General features: G+C 46.5%; 4 protein-coding genes and 1 long non-coding RNA gene across 9 annotated transcripts in view; 3 read left to right on the forward strand and 2 right to left on the reverse strand.

Moving 5' to 3' along the window:
• SLC35A5 (solute carrier family 35 member A5) overlaps positions 1-9,938 on the forward strand; it is a 160,091-nt gene extending 150,153 nt beyond the window's left edge. The window contains exon 8 of the mRNA XM_071759260.1: positions 9,845-9,938. The gene's annotated coding sequence lies outside the window, so the exon portion shown is untranslated. The remainder of the gene's footprint in view (positions 1-9,844) is intronic.
• LOC139803297 (uncharacterized) lies at positions 7,544-8,279 on the reverse strand. Its single transcript, XR_011728959.1, has 2 exons — positions 7,758-8,279; positions 7,544-7,667 (listed from the first exon to the last, which is right to left on the reverse strand). It is a non-coding gene; the product is annotated as an uncharacterized lncRNA (long non-coding RNA).
• On the forward strand, positions 9,014-12,862 carry GTPBP8 (GTP binding protein 8). 3 transcript variants are annotated; one of them, XM_071759274.1, is made up of 7 exons: positions 9,014-9,475; positions 9,845-9,943; positions 10,446-10,576; positions 10,928-11,027; positions 11,447-11,565; positions 11,992-12,118; positions 12,733-12,862. In XM_071759274.1, the coding sequence occupies exons 1-6, from the start codon at positions 9,029-9,031 to the stop codon at positions 12,074-12,076; spliced, it is 981 nt and encodes a 326-aa protein (XP_071615375.1). In that variant the 5' UTR covers positions 9,014-9,028; the 3' UTR covers positions 12,077-12,118; positions 12,733-12,862. The 3 variants fall into 3 exon arrangements, with proteins under 3 accessions (XP_071615375.1, XP_071615384.1, XP_071615394.1); XM_071759283.1 differs by having other exon boundaries at positions 12,736-12,862; XM_071759293.1 differs by having other exon boundaries at positions 12,777-12,862.
• A 3,333-nt stretch (positions 12,863-16,195) lies between these two features.
• TAF13 (TATA-box binding protein associated factor 13) lies at positions 16,196-18,582 on the forward strand. The gene is made up of 4 exons (XM_071759355.1): positions 16,196-16,339; positions 16,509-16,587; positions 17,133-17,230; positions 17,695-18,582. The coding sequence occupies exons 1-4, from the start codon at positions 16,313-16,315 to the stop codon at positions 17,863-17,865; spliced, it is 375 nt and encodes a 124-aa protein (XP_071615456.1). The 5' UTR covers positions 16,196-16,312; the 3' UTR covers positions 17,866-18,582.
• Positions 18,583-19,266: 684 nt separating this feature from the next.
• On the reverse strand, positions 19,267-24,811 carry NEPRO (nucleolus and neural progenitor protein). 3 transcript variants are annotated; one of them, XM_071759337.1, is made up of 9 exons: positions 24,668-24,811; positions 24,323-24,477; positions 23,481-23,557; positions 23,237-23,368; positions 22,814-22,891; positions 21,623-21,852; positions 20,843-20,904; positions 20,182-20,432; positions 19,267-19,733 (listed from the first exon to the last, which is right to left on the reverse strand). In XM_071759337.1, exons 1-9 carry the CDS (start codon positions 24,756-24,758, stop codon positions 19,334-19,336), a joined length of 1,476 nt encoding a protein of 491 aa, XP_071615438.1. In that variant the 5' UTR covers positions 24,759-24,811; the 3' UTR covers positions 19,267-19,333. The 3 variants fall into 3 exon arrangements, with proteins under 3 accessions (XP_071615438.1, XP_071615429.1, XP_071615446.1); XM_071759328.1 differs by having other exon boundaries at positions 21,623-21,981; XM_071759345.1 differs by having other exon boundaries at positions 21,623-21,981; positions 24,295-24,477; positions 24,668-24,786.
• Between the last annotated feature and the right edge of the window lie 78 nt (positions 24,812-24,889).

The following is a 24,889-nucleotide window of genomic DNA, read 5'->3' on the forward strand; positions in this document are numbered from 1 at the left end:
TAATAACAACCACCATGAAAGAGCTATTTGAAATGGAGTCCTTTCTCATGCCTCTGATTTATTTGCATATCATCCCTGCTCTGTAGGATTGAAATGATACAGTGACTCAACTAACTCTGCACAAATACCCTTGCACAGAAGTTCATGGTTCTAAATCAGTCTTAAGTTGTAGGAGTTTAAGCAAGAAACACAGCTTTCAGACAACTGTGGCCAATAGATTTATGAGCTACAGAATTTTTCTTCCCTACATGCTTTCAGCTCAAGCTGTCTCAGAAACTGAGCCACTGATAGACAGACTTTCTGTAGATGTGAAGGAGAGAATGTGTTCACCCTGACCAAAGGGTGACATGATATTTGGCCCAGAAATCTTGAAGACTCTATTCTCCAGTCTTCTAAGGAACAAGTTTGCCTCCTGCCAACTTTAATCATGGCTGAGCACGAGTTTACTTCCTTAGTTCTGCTGAAAAACTGCTGTTGGAAAACTAGTCCTTTTGACAAATAAGTAACCTAGAGAAGCCACCCAAGATAAAACAGTAGATGCTAAAGGATCCTGTCCTCTGTGTGAAAGGCATGCTGCCCATTAATAGCTCAAAGGCATAGCCAAATTTAAATAGGAAAGAAGGCACATATCTATTTTTCTCTTTAATCCTACTGTAAGGCTAAACCTGGTTCTTTTTCCACAGAATTCCTCAGGAGGACAGGTTTGATCTCTCCTGTCACAAAGGAAAATAACTGCTATCCCTGGTCCAGGAAGATGTGTGGTAATATCTGTACTTCAAGGAAAATGTTTCTAAAATATATGCTAACAAAGAAATGTAGTAAATATACGTTGAACTAGGGAAAATTCACTTCCTTTCTAGAATGGAGCTGTTCCTTCTTTTATTTCTGCAAAATAAAGGTGAGGTAAAACCTAGGCTGAACTTTGAAGAAAAAGAAAGAAAAGCAAAGACTGCATTAAATTAGCTCCCAGATTCTCAAGTTCTGTGGAAGTTTCAGTTCCCTGCAGACGTGGCTCACCAGGGCTGAGTAAAGAGAAAGAATCATAGAATCATAGAATCCTAGGGGTTGGAAGGGACCTCGAAAGATCATCTAGTCCAACCCCCCCTGCCAGAGCAGGGCCCCCTAGAGTACATCGCCTAGGAACGTGTCCAGGCGGGTTTTGAATGTCTCCAGTGAAGGAGACTCCACAACCCCCCTGGGCAGCCTGTTCCAGGGCTCTGTCACCCTTACAGTAAAAAAATTTTTTCTGATATTCAACTTGAACCTCCTATGCTCCAATTTACACCCATTACCCCTTGTCCTATCACTGGTCACCACTGAGAAAAGCCTAACTCCATCTCCCTGACACTCACCCCTTACATATTTGAAAACATTGATGAGGTCACCCCTCAGTCTCCTTTTCTCCAAACTAAAGAGACCCAGCTCCCTCAGCCTTTCCTCATAAGGGTCACCTCCTTTGACATTTTTTGCAATGTTCTTCCTAATGCAGTGCAGGATGCTGTTGGCCTTCTTTGTCCTGTGGGTGCATTGCTAACTTATGGTCCACCAGCATTCCACGGTCTTCTGTAGAGGCTGACAGGTCTGTGGTTCCCCAGATCCTCCTTCTGACCCTTCTTCTACATGGATGTCCCATTTGCTGACCTCCAGTCCGCTGGGATCTCCATGGTTAGCCAGCGGTGCTGATAAATGATGGAGAGTGGCTTGGTGAGCACACCCACCAGCTCCCTCAGCACTCCAGGGTGTAACCCACCCAGCCCGATAGACTTATTTGTATTTAAGTGGTGTTGCATGTCACTAGCCATTCCCTCTTGGATTGTGGGGATCTTACTCTGTTCCCTATTCCCATCTCCCAGCTCAGGGGGCTGGGTACCCAAGGAACAATTATTCCTAGAGATTCTTCTCATCCTAATTCTCCAGCCTGTCCAGAGCCCCCTGAATGGTAGCACAGCCCCCTAGAGTCTCAGCCACTCCCCTTCTTTTTGCATTATCTGTGAATTTGTTGAGGGTGCACCCTGTCCCAGTGTCAAGGCCAATAATGAAGAGGTAACTGGTGCAGCACTGGTAGAGTCTTCTCTCAAAATGGCCTTTGTGCCGCTGATCACTTCCCCCTAGGACTGGCTGTCCAAACAGTTTTAAATCAATGTCACTGTGCACTTGTCTAGCCCTATGTTTGTTCAGATTGTCTATAAGAATGCTGTAGGAGACAATGCCAGACATTTTCAGGTTGAGGTACCTCACATCCACTGCTCTCCCTGCTGCACAGAGCAGGTCTCAGCACTACCTTGGTTACGTGGTCAGTCCTGTAGCCTATGTTATCACTGGTGGATGTACTTCCGTGACAGCATAAGACACCAAAATAACCCTTGTGGAAATAAACTCAGTTATATTTCTGAAGTGCACCCCTGTCCTCACTTCATATGTGCTCCTTGTCTTCCCCAGATAATGGTTTTGTTTTTCTGGATGATGTCCATCTCTGGTATGCCTTGAGGAAGGCATGAGTCTCGAGGGCTGTGCCTTGGCCTGTGTCTCAATGGGCACTTGGATCTGCAGTCAGCTCTAAAACATCCTGTCATGTTTTTCATGTCAGAGGCACAGTTTGATGCACATTTCTCTGAGTAAGGTTCTATTGTGAGCCATTCATAAAAGGATTTTTTCCCTAAAATCTTCACAGTTTTGAGGAAAATATTTTGAAGAGAGCCTGAACATAGGGCAAATACCAGTTTACAACAAACACCAAAAAGAGAAAATAGCATGTGTTGATGTGTAGTTGGAAGCATCTAGCATAGGGTTTGCAAGTTTCCTTAACAAAAGCTAACATTTTCCTAAGCTACTCTTTACCACCTCCCTTCCCGACCCCTTGCCCCCAAAGCCCACCATCCCCAAAGCACCAACTCCACCCACCAATATTCACTTTTCCCCTCTCTCTGTCCAGCAGTGGATGAGGAAAGGTCGTTGTGGTGCTTTCTCTGCTTAGAGTTTGCTGGGGAACCTAATAATAAGGAAATTGTGGGAGTAGCCACCTGCTTGGTCCTGTTTTTCTGGAAGACCTCCAATTCTTGGGGAAATCAGGCTGAGGCAATTATATTGCCGCTCCTGCAGTGAACGTTCTTCCTTCTTGTTTCTATCCAGCTTTTATTTGGAAACCTGTTCCTGAGGCAAGTGAGCTATCTAGCCATCAGTGCAACAAACCTAAGGAGCAATTTGTGTGTGTTGCCCTGACATTCAGCTTCAACAGCTGCTTGTTCCTAAGTGTCAGTCAGTCTGCCTTGGCTGTTGCTCCAATAGCAAGCAGCACAAAGGCTCATGCAATCTTTCCAGCAAAACTCCTAATAGTAACACTTATTTTTACTGCTCAATTGGCTGTCTTGCCCAGCTGAGGAGGAACTTGTTTGTCATTGTGCTCTCAGTAGTCAGTATGGCTTTTTGCTGTGCCAGTTCACCCTGACCTGCCTGTTCCTGAATGATTAGCTTCTAGGAGCTGCAGATCCCTCTCCACTGCACAAAGCTTCCTGAGCTGTCAGTCTGGGAAACCATGTGGAACTAGATATAGTGACTATGCCTTTTGTGTTTCACTTGTTATACAGCTGGGTGAAGATAAATTGTACAATAAATATTAGGAAACTGAAGGATACATGTTCTACCACCAGCACTGAGAGGATTCTCGCACTGTCCGGGCATGACCTCAGATTCTCCCAAAAAAGGCTAATAACCTGTCACCTTTTCCTTATAGGGTCGGTGCCTGAATATGTCCCTGGACAGGAAAGCAAAAACAAGGGTTCTAAACCTGTGTTCACAGAATGTTACTGTGCCAGCATGGGGTGAACTGTGAATATCAGGGTGAAGTAGAAATGTCTTTTGTTTGTTCAGCTTTAGGTATAAGAGAAGCTCTTAAATTTTAGAATGTCTGTCTTCCCTTGAAATCTGAGCACTCCAGAACAATCTGCTCTCTGATTTCTCTCCCACCACAGAGATACTGCCTGTAACTTGAACACAGCTCCACTCTCACACCTGACCACCATCAGCCCTTGAGAGGATTACGGAGGCTGTTTAAGATGTCCTCACCTGCCCTGTCCCTGCCCATTCCTTTCCACGCCTGTGGTCCCCTCTGTTTTATGGCAGTAAATCAGAGCATAAAGCTGATTCATTCTCACCTGCTGAGTTCCATTCATTGCCCAGCTGCATAAACCAGTGTCAACAGGAACATTGTGGAGGTGGGAATAAGCTGGCAGAAGGGATCATAAGGGGGCACTTCAAGGCCAGCCTCTAATGGCACAAAATGCCCAAGTAGCAACAGTGTTTTGTTACTTATTAATCCTGCTGATACAACAAGCTATGAAGGGGAAGCTGGGTTTTCTATCGCTTTCATCTCTTCCTCTGGCTGTTGTGGTACTTTTTCTGTTTGTACCAACCCCTTGCCTTAAAGTGAGGGTTTTTGCCAGTCACCCTGAAAACACCTGGAAGGACAGCCCTATTTTTGGCAGTATTTTGCCAGTTTGGGCACTTCAGCACACACTTGGCTTCTTCACAGACACTGGGAGACGGACACACAAAAAAAGCAAACCTTTAAGGGTTTCTGAAGTAATCCTGCCTTTTTCTACCTAGAGCAGGTAGATTCAGGGAAGCAAATATGTGCCACTTTCTGCATCTTTGTTGTTTGTTTTAGTGTGCATTAAATGAGAAGTCAATGTGAGAAACACATTTTCTTAGTAATTTTCTCTTGCTGTTTCCACCTGTATTAATCATAGTATGTAGAATAAAAGCAGGATATTCTACAGGTTGGTGTGATAGCTTGTCAGTAGGATGACATGGGTTTTGTATCCTTGTACCAAGCTTCAGAAATACACTGTGAAGTGAGAGCATCTTTCCATGTCCCAGTGTTCCCACTCACCATACTCCAACAGCAGGAGGAGGGATACAACGAGACTTGATCTCAGGACATGTAACACTGAATAATGGTAACACAGAAGAAACACGGCTGGTGGTGCTGGAACTGACCCCCTGAGATCATCTGCAAGTGAACAGGATGTGAGAGGGGACTTATGTAATCCTTTGGGCAGGATCACCAAGGGACAGATAATGAGCCTGTGGTCAGTCTGTGGTTTCTCAGTTGTGCGTGCATACCAGGGAAGGCCTGAAATTTAGACAAGCCCAGTCTTATTTAGGGGTGGAGAGGGGATGACGTGCTAGTCAGCATCTGAATTTGTTGGAACTTTTTCACCCTACTGAGTTGCTATTTTTTTTTCTTTAAGAAGAAGAAGTATAGTTTAAAACTGGTTTTATTGGGGGGGAGGGAGGGAGGGAGGAGAAACAAACAAACAAACAAAAACAAACAAACATGAAAAGGTGAAAAAATGGCAAGCAGTTTTTTCCTGCTGTCATGGTTTAATCCCAGCTGGCAGCTAAGCCCCCCCAGCATCTCACTCACTCCTCCCCATTTGGATGAGGGAGAGAATCAGAAGGGTAAAAGCTCAGCTTTATAGCCGAACTTGCACAAAGCTTAAGTAGTGTGAATTTTCTTGTCTGGTTCTGACTGTGCAGTGAGAATTTCATCACTGGGAACTGGAGGAAGGATATTCTAGCTTTCTGCTTAAAAGATGTTCAATATATTAAAAAAAATCCTCAACACAAATTCCTCTTTCTCCCCACTCTGTCCTTCCTCACATACCCAACAGGCACTGGCAATCACTTCTGCCCTGCAGGGCAGACAAGAAGGTACAGTGTACATTTATATTACAGCTCTGTTTCTCTGCTAAAAGTTGCTTTTATTTGCACTACTGTTTTGTTTGGTTTTCAAACTGTACTGGTACAGTATTTCCTCAGTACATAAATAAACACTGAATTTGTTCAAGTGGTGAGCTGCAAGGTGGTTTTTTAGAGACAGAAGAGTGTTTTAATTTTGGCAAGGTCTTTAAAGGCATTTCCCCAGGCTACTACTGTCCTTCTTCCCACGCGATTTAGACTTCTGTCTTCACCCAGGGGGCACAGCTTCCCTAGGTATAAGATGATACTCCCTGGAAATTAATGGATTGGATTGAATTTAATTTTATCAGGACAATATTAGCCTCCCCAAACTTCGAAACCACCAAGCTGAAAGACGTTGGTGACTATTTGCCTGTTCTGAGTAAAGAACTCTCCCCCCACAGCTACTGTTGAACAACTTCAGCCAGCTACTTGCACCTCAGTCCATTCAGCTTCTGCTTCAGTGCTGTGTCATTTGGTGGTTAAGTGCAACAACCACTTCTCATCTTTAGAGGCAGCTCCAACATCTTGAAAATTGAGTTTGTAGTTCTTTAATTAGCCTTTTGATTTTTGAGTCTCTGGGTTACAGTTTGGACAAAGTACAGCAACTTACTGCATAAACTATGAAGAGTGGAAAGGTTACATATGGGCAGTTTGGCAGGGGGAGGATTGATGGCAGTGTTTTATTTTTTGAAGCCCAAATTTTCAGGCTGATGCAAGAGCTGGAACCTGGCAGCATGGTAATCCTGTGTAGGGAGGACCACTCTACTGCCCCAGACAGCTGAACTGTTGGACCTGGTTGTTCTCTGTCCCCCTGTGGCACAACCCTGGAGCTGATTTCAAGTGTCCTTCAATATTACCTTGTTTCTTCCACAGCTCAGATGACTTCTGTGTTTTAAGACTCTCTTTCACTTGTAGTCACAGAATACCATGAACAACTGCATGATACCCTGTTCCTTTTGTGTCACTTCTCTCTTGCTTTCTTACTCTTTTGAGCCATTCTGCAAAAGCCCTGGTAAGGGGCTCTGTATGTACAATAGCTCTAGCAGAGGGACCCAGTCTCCCCCTCCATCCCCACCAGTGCCTGATATATGTACTAAATGCTGGTTGTAGATAACCTGCTTGGTGTTCCAGAGCATGGTGCTACCTAGTCTGTCAATGATTATTAGTGGCTCAGCTCCTGAGACAGCAGAATTTTGCAAAAGCTGGCTTCATGATGCTGCTCATGCCCCCTTCTGAGGGCCTTTTTCAGGGCCCAGGCAAGAACTGTGCTTTCCTCTCCATCTCCTGGTCAAGACAAGTAACAACGCTCACCTTGAAAAGCTTTTAGCTTTTTTTTTTTTTTTACTGTTTCATGTTCAAAACAAATAATTTACTTTCAGGGGTGATCATTGTTACTTTCCAATATTAGGAGGTAAGTTTTGGTTAAGAGCAGTATTTGTAATTCCTGAATAAGGGCATGTCCTTTTAGAAGCAGAGGACTGCATTCGCTGAAGGTATTGCTGGAGTATTCGTTAGAAAATAAAAATTTTGCCTGCACCAGAATGCTTTGGGGTCAGATCACTAGAGAATATTGTAATCTGATCAAACATTTTGTAGATCTTTAAGAGACAGAGCGAGATCATCCCCCCCAGCTCTTACAACAGAAAATGCAGAAATGCCTATGTGAGCCACCAGTGACCCTGAGCTCTGTTGCATGATGGCCTTGGGATGCTACACCCACAAAAACCTCAGTGTCCTAAAAAAGAGGAATTTTAAACAGATGAGGTAGTGAGATTACATTTCTAGGTTATTATTTTAAACAAAAACATATGTTGTGGGATCTGAACCATGCAGTGCTGGTTTCTTGCAGAAGCTGTTAATTTGCTTGGAAATCTGTAGCAGGAATCACATTGTTTGGACCTTTTTCTTCATGCCACTGCACAGTTCTACAAAGCAGGATTAAATGCAGATATTTACCAGTTCTGTCCACACTCACCGCCCGTTCCCAGTCTTTCTACATTCTGCCCACAGAGAACCTAGGGTTGATGAAATCCTTCTTGAAATGTTTATTCTTCTGGTTTTCTTCTTGGCATGGTCATTTGCACCAGCTGGGGGGGAAAGGATAGAGGCCTGCTCTGTAGGTTTCAAACTGGTTTGGAACCACAGAATGGTTGCAGATTTATTTGGGAGCACTCTGCTAAGCATGCATCTAGCAGCCAGTGTTTGTGGTCTGTCTGCTGCACACATCTGAGCACTGTCTTGCTGCAAAGCAAAGCAGATTTTAAGAAGACTAAATTTACAGAACTAAAGTAGAATCCAGTCTGTTTTCCCTTGTTTTCCACTGCTAGCCTAATTCATTAGCAAATGCTTTCACTGAACATAAATTTGTGAATCAGCTTCTGCATTTCAGTCAACACTTGACTTACTACAAAAGATTTGAAGGTTTCTCTGAGAAACATACAGGTTGCTGGTTGGCCTTTTCTTAGGGAATAAAAGGTCTTCCGTGTAGCTTTGTAACTAGGCTCAATACAAAGCTTGCCTCCCTTATGAGGAAAGGCTGAGGGGACCTAGGTCTCTTTAGCTTGGAGGAGACTACGGGGCAACTTCATTGATGTTTATAAATATGTAAATGGCAATTGTCAGGAGGATGGAGCCAGGCTCAGTGATGACAAGGCTCAGTGATAGGACAAGGGGTAAAGGGTGCAAGCTGGAACATAGGAGGTTCCATGTAAACATAAGGAAAAAGCTTTTTCACTGTGAGGTGGATAGAACACTGGATTCTCCTTCTCTGGAGACATTCAAAACCCACCTGGACATGTTCCTGTGTGGCCTACCCTAGGTGATCCTGCTCTGGCAGGGGGATTGCACCCAATCTCTCAAGGTCCCTTCCAATCCCTGTAGTGCCATGATTCTCTGATTCGGTAAAGCTGGACATCACAACAGCTCTCGGAAAACTGTTTCTTACAGCAGACAGACTGAGTGTGCTGAAGGACGTTGTTGCTTTGCACCATTTCACAGAATCACACAGAACCACAGACCTGTCAACAAGAGTTGGAAGAGATCTCGAGAAATCTTCTATCCCAGCTCTTCCACTAAACCACCATCACCTTACACAGGACCGAGTCCAGGCAGGTTTTGAGTATCCCCAGAGAACTGGAGATACGGTTACGTCTCACGGCCAAACTTCAGCACCCAGAGCCCTTTAGCAGCTCAGGGCTTCTCCTTGGTCTGCCCCTAATCTACAAAGAACACAAGATGAGTAAGAACAGAAAATAAGAAGCGGAGGCGAGGGAAAGCTCGGCGTCCGATGGAGCCGGCGGCTATCCCAGGGCTCACCACCGCACCGCCCCGGGCCCCAACAGGCCCCGCCCGCCCGGGGGCAGCCGCAGCCGCAGTGCCGAACTCCGCCCCGCCCGGCTCCGCCGCTTTCCGGGGCCCGGCAGGGCTTGTCCCCGTCTCGATGTTGCTTCCCGGGGCTGGCGGCGGGGCGAGCCGTTCCCCGTCGGCCTTGGCCGCTTTATCCCAGGTGCTGCGGCTGGAGCGGAGCCGCCGAACCGGCGTGGTGTTCCCCCTCCAGAAGCTGGAGCGCTACCTGGCTCCCGGCGTGGACACGAAGCGGTTCCACCTCTTCCAGCCCAGCCTGGCCGCACTACAGCGCGCCGAGGTGCTCTTCAGGTCCAGCCGCGACCACTCCATCGACTATGTCAGCTCCGCCGTCCGGATGGACCATGCCCCGTCGCCCACCCTCCCCGAGGTCAGGCCCGGCCCGGAGCCCTCCGTGCCGGCTGCTGGGAGCCGTGTCCCTGCTGGCACAGCGGCTTCCCAGGCGTGGGGTGGGCCTGGAGCCCCAGCGAGTGTTGGCAGCGGATTGTGTGGCTCTGGGGGTGGCAGTGTCTGAGCACGGCGTGATTGATGCTGCCTTTTAGACTCGTTTCTTTGTTGTTATCCCCACTGTTGAACAGCTCGGCAGTGTGGCGTATCCAGCACAGCAGGCTGTGGCACAGGACATCGCTGTCCCCAGAGGCTGACAAATGAGGGGGTACTCCCCGCCCAGACACGCTGGATGAGGGGAGGCGGATGGGTGTAGGCATACGAAATAATCTCTCCGGTTTTGCTACTGCAGGTGTGTTTCATTGGCCGAAGCAATGTGGGGAAGTCATCTTTAATCCGGGCCTTGTTCTCGCTGTCTCCAGAAGTGGAGGTCAGAGTGTCAAAAACTCCAGTAAGTGACGTTTTTAACTTCTGTCTCCCGTGGTCAGAATCAGGTGCCAGCCCAGAGGATAGGGCTGACAAGGGCAGGAGGAAACAAGCTCTTAGGCAACTGGAAGCGGCCAGAGAGCATGCCAGCCCAAGGTGGCCACCAGCTCATGGCTGGTGCGGGCCTTGCTCTAGCTGAAGAAAGGTGGGGAGAGCCCAGCTTTGCTCTTCAGCCAGGGCTGGCACCTCTGCCGGGCAGAAGAGTCATACAAGATGAGCAGACATGATGTAAAAGCCCTTTGGGAAGAACCAAGCAGAGAGACCCATGAATGTCTTTATAGGCAGTTTTAAGGATATACCCACATAGGATTGCCACGAGGGTAACAGGGACACTTAAAGCAACAGCAGCATTTTTGCAGCTTTCTTGGGGTGGGCAGGGATCATATGGAGCTATTTTGCAGGGCATCTCCTAGTCCACTGCCTAAAGCAACTTTTTAACCTTCATCTTGCCTAAATCCTTTCCCTAGGGCCACACCAAGAAGATGAATTTCTTCAAAGTCGGGAAGTACTTTACTCTGGTGGATATGCCCGGATATGGCTACCGTGCCCCGCAGGACTTTGTGGAGATGGTGGAGGCCTATCTGCAGGAACGGCGCAAGTAAGGAGCTGCACTGCACCTCCACAGAGAACAAAAGCCAGACACATATATACAGTGTCATGTAATTAGGTGAAAAAGTGAAGGAGGGGGAGCTACTCCCATAGGTAGTGTTGATTAGTTCTAATGTAATTTCCCGGTGCACCTCTGTGGTGTCACTCATTGATGCTTAGACAAATCAAAGCAGCAGAAAACATTGAGGTGCTGCTCCATGCTGACCCTCAGCTTTTGTGCATGGTGTTTTTTGGCTCTTCATATTCTCAGATCCTGTGTTACTTGTTCTTGCTTATGAACTTGGAAGTAGCAAAGCAAGCGTGAAATAACAGCAGTGATTACTGTTTGTATTTCTGGCAGCTTGAAGAGGACTTTCCTGTTAGTTGATAGTGTGGTAGGACTCCAGACAACAGATCACACTGCAGTAGAGATGCTGGAAGAGTTTGGGATTCCTTACGTGGTAGGTAGTGCTTTGTTCTTGTGCTGGTTGTAAGCCACAGGTAATCTGTAAGAATGTGTACCCTCCCCCTGAGCTTATGCATGTTGTTGTACCTAAGTACTAGCCCCCCTTTCCCTTCATTGTTAATAGGCCTAAAGTGTCTTGAGAGGGGCAAGTGGCATTTAAGGGATTTTTTGCTTGGTTTAGTAAATGGACTTTTTTTTTTTGGTGCTTAGCTTGAGAAGTTTGAAAAGGTCTGCTCCTTTTGCAGGTTATAGAAGTGCTTTGGTGAAATGAATTACAGCATTTGTTTTGCCTAGATACACCCCACAGCTTTCAGTCTGGCTTGCAAGATGGTCCAGGACTCTTCAGCAGATGTTCTAGTCTAGCAGCAAAATAATCTTTTCCTCTTTTAATCCTCCCTTTCTTGATCCATGCAGATGGTATTAACAAAGATTGACCGAGCTTCCAGGGGACTGTTGTTAAAGAATGTACTGAAGATCCAGGATTTTGTAAAGGAGAAAACTCAGGGATGCTTTCCTCAGCTATTTCTGGTCAGGTAAAGCTCTTTTCCATTGCTGCTGTTTCCTTTCAGGGATGATATGCACTAGGGCAGACTACCTGAAATGAGTCTGCCTGCCCTAGAAGTGGCACCTCCTATGCCCAAAGGATGGAGTGTGCTGTGCTGCTCCTTCCCCCTCTGCAAAGGAGTGGAGTTCAGCTGTCAAGGCTGCTTCTTTGTCCTTTCTTTTGAGGGAGGAAAGCAGTTCCTATGCTGCGTGCTAGTGGGCTTTGCCATTTTATTTGGAGCTGTGTTAACAGCAGGGGGCTGAAATTATTTGAGTATGTAGCTGAAGTGCTCTGACCAGCGTTGTACTGCACTGTGGGAAATGTAATTTAATAAATCCAGTGCCTGAGTTTGCGTGTGTTACTCCAAGACACAACAGTATCTGGCACTGAACACCCAATGCCTTTGTTTTTACAGTTCTCTGGAGTTTTCAGGGGTTCACTTGCTAAGGTGTTTTGTAGCCCATGTTACTGGAAACCTGCCTGCTGTAGAGGACAGCTGAAAAGATTGGCTCCTGATCTGCTCAGCTCATCAAGAACAAAAGGTACAAAAAAACAGATCTAGATTTTTGTTGTAATTAAGCCAAGGCACGAGAATGTATTTTTTTATTAACTTGGATGAAATTTTGGATAAATTAATGTTTATAAGGCTAAGCCTTTTATTTAATAAATTTTGTCAATTCAGGAAGTTGGTACTGTGAAGGAATCCAGGTTATTATAAAACTGTTTTATAAAACCTACATGATTGTGCTTAAGGAGAAAAAAAACAAGGAGAACCTCTGAAGTGAAGCTCAGTTTTTATACACCATTTCCTCTCCCTCCAGTTAAGTATTCAGAAAGCTACCACTGCATGCCAAAGCTCTGCTATACTTAGGATACTAGGGATAGACTAGTAACCTCATTAACAAAAAAGGCATTTAGTTGAGAAAAGAAAAACTATAGCCCTCACATAAAGTACACTACCTGCCCACTTGAACTGAACGACACACAGAGGTCTACTTCTCTCAGCTTATGTAGCAGGGGTCAAAAACTAGCACCTGTGCAACCTGCCTACTCTGCAGTGATCTAGGGTGGGAAAAGCCAACATGTTGCCTGTGAAGGTGCATTTATGACTTCTTGTATATTTTACTTTTCTAATTCCTCTACATTGTGCATTCAGTAGGTGCAGCATGATAGCATGCCTCGCTTGCATACCTGTTCCAGGTAGATGAAGGAAAGAACACATCTTTAATGGGGTCAACTTGATCACTGTTGGCTTGAAGAAGAATGGAATAAAAGACTGACTTGCAGGGGAGCTCTCTCCTGTACTTTATCATCAGTCAATGCTGCATCTACCTTCTGTTTTAAATCCAGCATGAAGTTCTGCAGCTGCACATGGATGAATTTCCAGAGGTGACACATCCATTATCTGCATCTGTTCTACCCTGACAGCTGAAGGACAATACTAATGTCCCAAATTCTTTAGGGGCACTGTGACAGCTCCCACAACTGTGTCCCACAGCAGCTGTGTCTGGCTGAGAGTACCTGAAGTTGTCCAGTTACAAGTTCCAGAATGAGACAAAGGACTGCCATCAACCACAGTAATTGTACAAGAGAACTTAGACCAAAGCTACTAAGTGCCTCTGTTAAACTCTGGCACTGAGTATATACATAGAACCATAGAATATAGAACCACAGAATATGCTAAGTTGGAAGGGACCCATAAGGATCAAGTTCAACATGTCTCAGCAGTGCCAAATGTGGGTATGCAGTTGTCAGTCTTAATATAAATGTTTATACCTCAAAAAAGAGCTCTGATTTACTGTCACACTGAAGACTGTTTCGGTTTTGCATTCTTTCATTATCTTGTCTAAAGTCTTGGTCCTTGGGTTCAGCATTGCTTTTATACTGAGCTCAGAACTAAGATGTAGTAGTAGCTCTTTGGTAGCGTATGAAACAAATTTAGGATGCTGAAGAGAACATGCCAAGGGTTGATATACAGACAATTAATTTTGTTTTAAGTGGGGTGGCTGCCCATGAGAAGCAAGGTACTGCTGCCTCAACTATCAAAGTTGCTGGCAGGAAAGGAAATGGAATTTAAGCAGCAGATGTTTACAGTCTGTATCACTGACTAATCCTACTCATGCTTGAGATGACTTCAATACCTGCTTATCCCAGCTACAACATAATTGTGTTTTACAGAGAAACTGTAGCTTTTTGTGCAAGCAGGGACAAACCCACAGAAACATACAGCTTCTTACATCACTTGCCTGCTTAATTGTTTTGGAAACAGAGACCAGAACGCATTTACAGAAGAGGCAAAGGAGACAGGAGTAAGTTATGGCTTTTGTCCCATGCTACAAATTGAGCACACAGTCAGGAAAAGAACTAAGAAAAGACACGTTGATCCCAAAAGAAAGATTATTAGATAATACACTGAGAAGTGTGAAGCCAGCCTCTCACCAATATGCTACAGCCAGTCCTTTTGCAGAATTATCAGAGTTGGAAGGGACCTCGAGACCATCTAGTCCAACTCTCCCACTAAAGCAGGATCATCTGGAGCACATCACACAGGACTGCATCCAAGCAGGGTTTGAGTATCTCCAGATAAGGGGACTCCACAACCTCTCTGGGCAGCCTGTTCTAGTGCCCTGTCACCCTCACAGTGAAAAAGCTTTTTTTTAGGTTTACATAGCACCTCCTACGCTGCAATTTGCATCCACTACCCCTTGTCCTACCATTGGTAATCACCAAGAAGAGCCTGGCTCCATCCTCCTGACACCATTTACATGTTTGTAAACACTAATGAGGTTGCCCCTCAGTGTTCTCCAAGCTACAACCTTTCCTCCTAAGAGAGGAAATCATCTCTTAGGAGGAAATCATCTTTGTGGCTCTGTGCTGGACTCTCAAACAGTTCCCTGTGTTTGAACTGAGGGGCCCAGAACTGGACACAATATTCCAGATGTGGCCTCACCAGGGCAGAGTAGAGGGGCAGGAGAACCTCTCTCAACCTACTAACCACCCCTCTTTCTAATACACCCCAGGATGCCCTTGGCCTTCTTGGCCACAAGGACACATTGTTGGCTCATGGTCACCCTTCTGTCCACTAAAACCCCGAGGTCCCTTTCCTTTTATGCTGCTCTCTTAACAGCTCAGTTCCCAACCTATACTGGTACATGGGGTCATGGGGTTGTTCTTTCCCAGATGCAAGACTTTACACTTCCCCTTACTGTAATTCAGAAGTTTCTCTCTGCCCAACTCTTCAGACTGTCGAGTCTCTGAATGTGAGCACAGCTTTCTGGGGTGTGAGCCACTCCTCCCAGCTTTGTGTCATCAGCAAACCTGCTGAGCAGACACCCTGTCCCATCATCAGGGTCACTGATAAAGATGTTGAACAGGACCAGACCCAGCACTGATCCCTGGGGCACTCCACTAGTCACAGGTCTCCAGCTGGACTCTGCACCATCAATCACCACTCTCTGGGCTCTACTGTGTAGCCAGTTCTCAATCCATCTCGCTGTCCATTCTTCACTCCCACATTTTGTGAGCTTGCTCAAGAGGATGTTATGGGAGTCTGTGTCAAAAGCCTTGCTAAGGTCAAGGTAGGCTACATCCACTGCTCTCCCTGCATCTACCCATCCAGTCACAACATCATAGAAGGCTATCAGATTAGTCAAGCATGATTTCCCCTTGGTAAATCCTACTGACTGCTCCTGATAACCTTCTTCTCTTCCATGTGCTTAGGGATGATCTCTAGAATGAGCAGCTCCATAATTTTTCCAGGGATGGAGGTGAAGCTGACTGGTCTGTAATTTCTTGGATCTTCCTTCTTGCCCCTTTTTGAAGATTTGAGTGACACTCGCTTTCCTTCAGTCCTCAAGCATCTCTCCTGTTTGCTACAATCTCTCAAAAAAGATGGAGAGTGGTAGGGTGGTAGCATTACCAGCTCTCTCACCACTCTTGGGTGCATCCTATCAGGTCTCATGGACTTGTGTGTATTCAATTTCCATAACTGGTCTCTAACCCAGTCTTCACTGACCAGTGGTGAATCTTCCCTCACCAGTAAGGCACTCTCCAGTCCTACCCTCCTTAACAATCCCACGCAAAGGCAGCAAGGGTTTGTCTGCAGTGGGAAGCGGCTACACAGCAAACGAAGAGACGGAGAAGTGAAGCACCAAGGCCACCGCTTACAAGGAAGAATTGGACCTCACGACTTTTTTCCCCACTGAAGAAGAAAAAACCCGCACTATATTAAAACCCTAGTATCAGAGCAGCTGAAAGGAACGCCATCCTCGCAAGCAGCAGCTGCCGTCAGCTCTCGTCCTCCACCGCCCAGCTTCTCACGGGCCGCCAGCCGCCCCTCACCGTAGGAGGAGGCTGCAGTACCTTCTCACCGGCACAGCGGACACTTCCTCGCCGATACCCGCACCTCCCCGCACAGCCGCCTTCGTTCTGCGGGTGCGGGCCTCCGAAGGAGCGCGGCCGGTACCGCCGGACCTCACCCGTCCCAGCCGCCGCCGCAGCTCCACGTGGACCCTGCGAAGCGCGGGAGGGGCAGCGGCAGCCGAGCTGGCGTCGAACCCGCTCTGAAATGCGGCCGCAAGCGGAGAGGAAGAGGGGACGGGGAAAGGGCGCCGGGGCCACCGCAGCAGCGGCACCGCCTCAGCCTCCCGCCTCACAATTCAAGCGTCCTGGGCGGGGCTGAGGAAGCGGAAGCCCTTCCTCCCCTCACGGAAACTGCCGGCGGAGCTCCGGGAGCCATGGCTGACGAGGAGGAGGATGTTCCGGTGAGAGGCGGCGGTGGTCAGGGAGGGATAGGGCGTTGCGGCCCCGATTTCGGCCGCAGCTGGGCGGCCCTCGGGTGACAGCCCCCACCGAGGAGGGTGGGAGGGTGTCGGGAAAGGGTGTCCCCCCAGCCCGGGCGCTGATGGTGGCCTCTCCTCTGTTCACGTCTAGTTTGAGGAAGACGCGGAAGAAGCCGGTGGGGGTCTGGACGGCGGACAAGGCAAGAGGAAGAGGCTGTTCTCCAAAGAACGTGAGTCGAACCGGATCAGAAACCCCTGCCCAGCGCTTGCTGTAGGCAGCCCTGTAGTATGGGCACTCTAGGCGGCTGCGAGGACCGTGTCCTTCACCCAAACGTAGATGGAACTCTGAGGAGGCAGCTACGGAGTTCCAAACCCCAAGGTTTCCTAGCGAAAGGGTGCTCGTCATTCTGTGCCCTGGCTGAAAGTGTGAAAAGTTGTCACGTAGGCACCAAAAAATGTATTGCTAATGCATCGTCTGTGCCTGACTGTGCCAAAAATCAGCTACGCTGTCAGTCAGCGGTCAGTTATTTCATTGATAGATGCAATTTAAAAAGTCTGTCATCACAGGAGCTTTTCTGCATGTACAGCCCCAGGTTTTGGGTGGCTCCAGTCTACCTGCTTATTTCCTATACATTTGTCCAAGAACTGTGTTGCCCACCAGCCACGCGAGCTATCCTGGTGCCTGCATGTGGAGGCCGGTGAGCTCGAACTGGGTGTTTTACTGACAGTGCTGAATGGATGAAGAAAGCCTCATGCTGAGTGTTTGTTTCTGCAGTAAGATGCATGATGTATGGATTTGGGGATGACCAGAACCCTTACACAGAATCTGTGGACATTCTTGAGGACCTGGTAATAGAGTTTATCACAGAAATGGTAAGTCAGATCTACGCAGCATGGTCAAAATATCCTCACTAAGACTTTTTTTTGAAAGGCTGGCCTTGCCTTCTCTCATCAAAATGCTTTAACTGTCCTTAACAGCATCCATTTAAGTGATGCAGATACCTCACATTGCTTTCAAGTTCTGCCTGATACTGTTCATCTGCAAGCACTTCACAGGCTGGGGGACCTACCTATACTCTGGCTTTAGCTTTGATGTCATTACTGTTACGTGTATATATTGGTACATGCTGAGTGTAAGTCACAGGCAGCTGAGGAAACCCAAGCACCTCAAGTGTGTGTTTTTCTGGGAAATTCTCTCATGACTGGGATGATGGTGCCCAGATACTGCAGTGGCTTACTTTTGCATTATAAAATCACCAGAAATAAAGTGGGATTGAGAGCTAAAGAAAATTAAGGGTGAAAGGAACCCTGATGACCTTCCTCTTTTTCTCTTACAGACTCACAAGGCCATGTCCATTGGACGGCAGGGTCGCGTGCAGGTTGAGGACATTGTCTTTCTAATCCGCAAGGACCCCCGGAAGTTTGCCAGAGTTAAAGACCTCCTAACTATGAATGAAGAACTGAAACGAGCCAGAAAGGCCTTTGATGAAGCCAACTATGGATCTTGAATCTGTGGGCAGGCAGCACTGGGGCTTTACTTGGGCACCTGCTTGCCCAAAAGGAGGACACATCACATGCGGTGTTCGGAGGGGTTATTCAGGATGGAGGTCACTGCTGGGATGTCTGCCCTCACTTACAGTGTTTTCTCAAAAGTATTCAAGCATCTGAATGTTGTCTGAGTGTATGTGGTATGTTTACATATTTTTATGCCATTTTATGAAATGAGAAGAGAGCTCTTAAGATTCTGGTAATGGCAGGGAGTCTGTTTAAAGTAGAATTACACTGAATCAGATCTGTAGAGGCCTAACGATGGGTGATCCTCTGCAGCTACTTCAGTCATCACTAGGTACACTCCCATGACAGGAAATCTAGCAGATAAATCTTAGTTAACTGGACAAAGTATTTGAGGCCAAACTTCTATAAAAATTCTCCTCTTTGCTTCATATATGCCCTCTGAATAAAATATTTTAAGTTTGTGCTCACTCTTTGTAACTAAACTTATACTGACCAATACACATGAGATGCACAACACAGGTATTTTTTTTTAGCACTTAATTGAAAAGGACTTATTTTTCCTTCTGTCCCAGTGGGCACAGCTCTTTTGGTTTTTACCAATATTAAGCCAAGGAGATGAAAGTTAGCCTGTTCCAAATTTACTTGCACTTAACAGCCTTTCCTTACCAGCTAGGCTGGTGCTCTACAATAAAGCAGATTTCTGATCTTCATTCTGAAGCAATTTCTTAGTATTTCCTGGTGAACCTGATCTTGGACAGGAGCCTGGCAGAAATCACTAACCACACTGCTTGTTCTAACATTATTTCATTAATAGACCTTGGTTTAGCTGCACCTTACATTGCCAAGCAGGCAGAAATTGCACTTAAATTAAAAGGATTCAGGACAGTGACACACGTGTTCACCAGTCAGCAATTTACTGTTGCAGGCCACAGCTGTGCTTTCCTCTATTTCTGAAGCAGTGAGTTAACTGTATCTCTTGCCTCTGAGCTATCTCAGAACAAGGATTACAAATGCTGAACAGCAGTAACACTGCACATCAAGGCTGTGCCCTATACAAGCAGCACAAAAGGAAGTGTGCAAGGCTACTGGCTTGGAAAAGTGGCAGCTTGTCTTTTGTCCTAAGCAGCAGTTAAGTGATCAGCTGCAGCCTTCAGCTGTGGATGGTAACTATTTACACTGTAGATTTGACAGCAGCACTTAACATGTGGTCCAGCAGTACAGAAGGAATGTGGGTAACTCAAAGTCAGTGTCCCTGGATATGGCTAGATAAGGGGATGAAGACTGTTCATCTGTTTGGAACACCTTTAAATAAAAGAAGGCTGTTTTATAAAAATACAGTAATGTAGTTGCTACCTTCATAGCAGAATGCAGGGTTCTGAGTTACCAAGACACTATTAGGATTTTGAAGGTTTTACTTAAGAAAAAATAATTGCAATGACTTTCCTCTTTTCAAGTCCAGGGTCAGACACCCATTGCTGCAAAAATAGAATCAATATCCATGTTCTCAGTAGCTTCCTTCAACACAGGGACAGGGCTTCCTTCCAGCAGCAGCTGCTTAGGGGTCCTCACTGTGCTCAGTTCAACAGAGGCCGTAACAGCATTGGAGCCTCCTCCCCAACTTGGGGGACCATCCTGGTAAGGTGAGAGGACGAGTGATGTGCTGTTTTCACAAACCTCATACAACTCAGAAGGTTTTTGCTGAACAGTCTTCAGAGTTTTTCTCTTCACTCGTGAGGATGATCTGATCCTTCTTGGGCAGAACCGTGCCCCACGGTACCGCTTCAGCCAGCGTGTGTTTTGTGACCCGTATAGGAGGTATTTGCGGACGGATGTTTTGACACAGCACAGCTTTTTCTTCAAGCTTAAGGGGAAGAAGATGCAAAAAACGTAACTTGATCAGCTGCTAAAGTGTTGTTTCATTTGTTTGGAAAGATTCAGTTGTTGGCCATCTCTACTGTTTTACATGTCACACCAACAAGAGACAACAGCATCGTGTACAAGAGTAGCCAGGGCATTCTGAAGAAAGGTGACACCCCTTACCTTATACAATCACAACCATTAAACATGCACTTAAGTTGCATTTTCATCCTCTGTAAGTATCTGTGCATTTGTTGGCCTTTAAAATTCTGTGACAAATTACTGAAGCTAAACAGAATGTTCACATCAGAGCATCCAGAGACCCAAACTATTGATCCCGTTTGAATGTAAAAAGAATTGCTTAGCCCACTGCACTTCTCTACACTACCATAATATGTAATATTAAAATGTGAAGTGACATATCCAGAAACCTCACACCCACGCAATATTACCTGCATCCTTGAGCCTCCACGTGGTGCAGACGGTTGCTTTTCAGCAGCTTGTTACGCAGGAAATAAGCTGCTGATTTGAATTTGTTGCCTTTGCACCACACAATGACTTTCCTGAGTGCCTCTGACAGTTCCCCAAATGATGTAGCTGTTTGGACCATCTGTACAAGAGATCCAGCATCCTGCATGCTTGCTATACGAGAGGAAAGTGATGCTGACTTCGCTTTAAGAGGTGTTGATGTCATACCTATACCCTGAATAAAAGAATAACAAATGATTAGTCCTTTAAAAGCATGACATGCCTTATTCTTTCTGCTGGAGAGGAGCAGAGCACCAAGTTTTTTTGTGACAACATTGCTTACGCTTTCTAGGGAGAAACTGGAAGAACAGTCTTGTTTTGTGGAAAACAAAAAGAGGCAGCAGATAATTAGAATTTGTATTCTTGTCTACTGCTGATTTGCTCTCTGGTCATTTCACCTGACGTACCAATAAATGCCCAAATTTTTTAATCAGAAATTAATAATGATTTTCAGTGTGAAGCTTCCAAATTTGGGTTGTTAGACAAGCACAAACAAAGCAGGGAAAGGGGGCATTTTCAACTGTGGACATAATGTTTTAAGTGTTCGGGTCTTTAAAAAAATGTGTAATATGGTGCCATACAAACCTGCTGTGTTAGAGGTCTGGATGGTCTAAGTAAGCTCTTAACATCAAATCCCAGGCACTTCCCTATGAAGAGAAAGGACAGTTTCCATTAAGAAATGAAGACAGTTTTTATGTCTTTGCACAAAGATGACAATGCTTTGCCCTGCTCAGCTCTTAGATCTCCTGCTGTGTCCATAGGCTCACATCTGTACTTAACATTTCCAGGCAAATTCAAGGGGGCTATGCTCATCCTGCATGGCAGCTGGCAAGGGATTAAGTGGATGCAGAGGTTTACAAAGGACTGCAAGGACTGCAAAGGAAAACTTAATGGGTGAAAGCTTCATGCAAACACCTGGATGCCTGCAGACACTGGCCATGGCCCTGACTGGAGGCAAAGATTTGGGCACAGCCCAGAATCAGCAAGCACAGGATACCTGGCATCCTAAACTTCCAACCATACTCCTGTACGGACTGCAGAGAGTGCTCTTAGCCCCATCTATATAGAGGCAGGAAAATACAAATCACTATTTACAGGACCTGCACACTGCACTCATTACCTGCTTCTCTTCAGATTGTATCAGGTTTGTTTTTTTTAAAAAAAAAGCCTCACAATACTGCTTTTATCCACAGGTTTGTAAAGACAAGGGTACATGCACCATTCACCTCCTCTTGCAAGGACAGGAGAGGGGAATTAGTTACTGACATGCAGTGGGCAGTAGAAGCACACTTGGCTGGTAAGACAGACACTGCAGTCACTCTCAGAGACGTCAGAAACCAATAGCACTGTGGCACAAGACTTTACCTCTGCTGGCTCTGGTCACCAGAACTGGCTCTCCGATATCCACAGCACATGGAATGTTACAGTTTCTCACAGCATTCCTGCAGGCTGCAACATTTCTTTTTTTCCCCATCTCTGACACTGCCTCTGGCAATGTTGGGAAGTTCTTCAGCCAGCCAGTGCATTTTTTTGTTGTAAGCATTCTAGCCTTTTGCTTCTTCATCTCAGTAGAAACATCAACTCCAAGGAAGCTACTGATATCAGAAGGGAAGGTAAACCCCTTGATATAAGGCATCTGTTGGGTCTCAGATACCAGATGAAGTGTTGACAACAATGGGCTGTACAAGGAAATGAGGCTCTGCAATACACACCTATACTGAATCCTGAGGAGAGAAGACAGAAAGGTATGGAATCTCCTCTAGCAAAACCTTGTGCTCCCTGAACAATTACCTTCAGCTCAAGCAGAAGGGCTGCTAGAAGAGATTCCAAGATGCCCTTTCTGTATTGCCCCTCAATACAATCTTAACCTTTTTATATCCCATCACCATGCTTTCCTTAATATTAGTCTGCTATGAAACTGTTTAAGATCAGAGAGTAGAAGCAACTTGACTAATAAATGCCTGATCAGGACTTCCTCCACTTCCCAGAGTGCTGCACCTAGGACTCAAGCATGTTTCTAGGTCACATCCACATCACTTGAGAAAAGGTCTTTCCCCAGAAGCAACCTGTAGCAGCTTAGGAGAATGGTGCTACCACTGTTGCTGCACAATTGCCTGCCCTCTTACTGGGGAGATGGGTGCCTTTTGCCTAAGAATGCTTTACTGGTTCTACACAACGCTGTTACTCCCTCAGACAGAGACAGCTGCTGGTTTCTCAGTGTTGCTCTACCTGATTACCCTAGAAAACTCAGCAGTATTATAGAACAACTTTATCCCAGCCTTTACATCTCAGCCTGAGGCACCTCTTACTGCTTGCTGCAAAGAGTACTAAATGTTAGTGTTTGTAGCAGGCTGGCTTTAACACTATGATTGTTAGTGCTACAGGAAGTCTGACATGAAACAAGAATAAAGCCTTCCTTAAAGCATGGAGGGACACCCCCTCCCACCCCTCTTCCTCCTTCCAACTGAATAAAGCTTCCTCAGCAGCAAGGCCTAATTAGAAGTCGTTCTCCCTGACAGGCACAAACAGACAAGACAGACTTTTGAAAACACAAACCATAGCCTGCTCAGCAGCCCCGAAGCCACAGTGTTCAAAAGTATGAATTCTTCTGAGCAGAGATGTTTAACGGACAATCTGAAGATTACACCAGTTAAGGATAAAAAATAAACAGCATGTAATGAGACTTGCTGAACACACCAACTAGAGGCAACGCACAAGGCAATTTCCTGGATAATCTGGGAGATGAGTAACCAAACTTTGGCTTGCTCGAGGCTGGAACAGCAGCCAGCTAACACCCTGAGGTTCCTACATAATAACTTGAAAATAAGATGCTTGGCTATCAAAGAAACTTCAAGTTGCACATATGAACTGCACAGCTTAGTCCATCAGCAATACAGGGCCTACAGCAGACTTAGTTTTGTTCTCATGAGGTGCTGCTGGTGAACTGCAAGACTGTTTTCATTATGAAAAAAAGGATACAGAAAAGCTTTACAACAACAGTCCAGCAGCCGAAGTATGAGCTTGCAACCTCCCAACACCTTCAGAGCCACTGCTTCCAACACAGGCTGACTGGGAACTAAGTACTCTCCATGGGCTTGGGATGTCTTTTTCCTGTGATGATACAAGAATGATGACATGGTTATGATCTAGCCTTTCCCCCCTTAGCTCTGCAGACTGAGTCAATGGATGTATCCCATGTAACATACAGAATCAGAACACTTACGTGGGAATCAGTCCTGCAAGAGTCTCAATGCAGCCCACCAAGTTCATTTTCCATAGGCGCTTCGTGCATTGTTCTACCTATAAATAAACTCCTTTAAGTGGTATTTTGAGAGATGGGAATGCTTTGGTCTAAGAACTGTCACTGCATTAAATGATGCCTTCCTCTTACTGGTTTAACAGCACAAATTGCAGGTTTGCACAATGGAATGTTCTGATACATTCCTATAGCCACACTGTGATGAAAAAGATACCTCTATCATGCTACTGTGAATGTGGAATTAAATGAAGGGCTGAAGTAGGCCATTGCTAATTGGTGCTGCATGGTTTCTCCTGCAGTATATGATGGCTTTTGATATTGGCTTTTAAACATAAACAAATCAAGAAGGTAAGAATTATCCCTGTTCTATTTCAAAACAGTTATTTTAAGATATTGACAACCCCTTTACCAGAAAACTGCTAAAGAGTTCGCTTTTCATCTTAAAACAGAAAATATCTAATAGGGCAGACTAAGATTATTCTACACCCCGACCCTCATTATTACAATTAATTTAAAACAAATCGCTGTAGTATTCATATATTCAAAGGCATGCGATTGCACCTACTTCAGGTCTTGGAGCCAGTATAAGGGACCAAAGATTGGTTCCACAGAGCTGGGAAGTGGAAACGGCGTTGACTGCAGAGCCAGGAAACCCACATGAGGAGAATTAAAAGCGACAAAACCACACCTGCTCCTAAACACTTTTTGCACGATACCCCAGGCACCCCGGTGTCCTTCTGGGACAGGGGCCGAGGTGCAGAGACCCCTCGCCGCGTACCTGCCGGCCAGCTGGGGCTGCTCCTCACCTGCTTCAGGGCCAGGTAGGGCCGGTGCCGAAGCAGCCGGCTATGGTAAACGTAGAGTACGGCCCGCAGGACGCGTCCCTCGGCGGCCAGGCCCGTCCCCGACAGCCGCTTGCCGGCCACGCCGCACTGCCGCCTCAGCGCCGGCAGACACCCCACTGCGGACAGGAGACATCAGCCAACACCTCAGCGCCCACCGCCGCCACCGCCCCACGCTTTCCACACGGTCCCCACCTCCCGCGGCCGGCGAGCATTCCCGACCGCTGTGGTCCCGAAGGGGGCCCGGCAGAGAACGAAAACGCCTCCCACCCCTTATCCCGGACCCACTCCCCAGCCCGGCCCGGAGACCTGCAGGGTGCCCCTCCGCCAGGGCCACCGTCGCGCTGCTCGCAGGCCACGGCACGTCCAGCCGGTTCCACGCCGCCTCGGGCGCCGCCATCTTGCGCAGGGCGGGAGGGATGGAGGCCGGACGCGGGCGGGACCATATTGGCGGGCCTGGGAGGGGGGGATGGGGAAGGCCCCGGCCGGACCAACTCACCAGACAGGAGGGTGGGAGAAGCGGCCGTCCCT

This window comes from Heliangelus exortis, chromosome 1 (assembly GCF_036169615.1).
Source record: "Heliangelus exortis chromosome 1, bHelExo1.hap1, whole genome shotgun sequence".
NCBI classification, from domain to species: Eukaryota; Metazoa; Chordata; class Aves; order Apodiformes; family Trochilidae; genus Heliangelus; species Heliangelus exortis.

Bases quoted from the DNA above. Each gene is read 5' to 3' on its own strand.
- GTPBP8 (XM_071759274.1), top strand. From the start codon at position 9,029: ATGGAGCCGGCGGCTATCCCAGGGCTCACCACCGCACCGCCCCGGGCC. The intron at 9,476-9,844 runs GTCAGGCCCGGC...TTGCTACTGCAG, and splicing joins CGTCGCCCACCCTCCCCGAG to GTGTGTTTCATTGGCCGAAG. The intron at 10,577-10,927 runs GTAAGGAGCTGC...TATTTCTGGCAG, and splicing joins TATCTGCAGGAACGGCGCAA to CTTGAAGAGGACTTTCCTGT.
- NEPRO (XM_071759328.1), bottom strand. From the start codon at position 24,758: ATGGCGGCGCCCGAGGCGGCGTGGAACCGGCTGGACGTGCCGTGGCCT. The intron at 22,892-23,236 runs GTATCCTTTTTT...TGTAATCTTCAG, and splicing joins TGTTGTTGTAAAGCTTTTCT to ATTGTCCGTTAAACATCTCT. The intron at 20,433-20,842 runs GTTTGTATGGCA...TCTTTTATTCAG, and splicing joins CCAGACCTCTAACACAGCAG to GGTATAGGTATGACATCAAC.
- TAF13 (XM_071759355.1), top strand. From the start codon at position 16,313: ATGGCTGACGAGGAGGAGGATGTTCCG. The intron at 16,340-16,508 runs GTGAGAGGCGGC...GTTCACGTCTAG, and splicing joins ACGAGGAGGAGGATGTTCCG to TTTGAGGAAGACGCGGAAGA. The intron at 16,588-17,132 runs GTGAGTCGAACC...TTGTTTCTGCAG, and splicing joins GAGGCTGTTCTCCAAAGAAC to TAAGATGCATGATGTATGGA.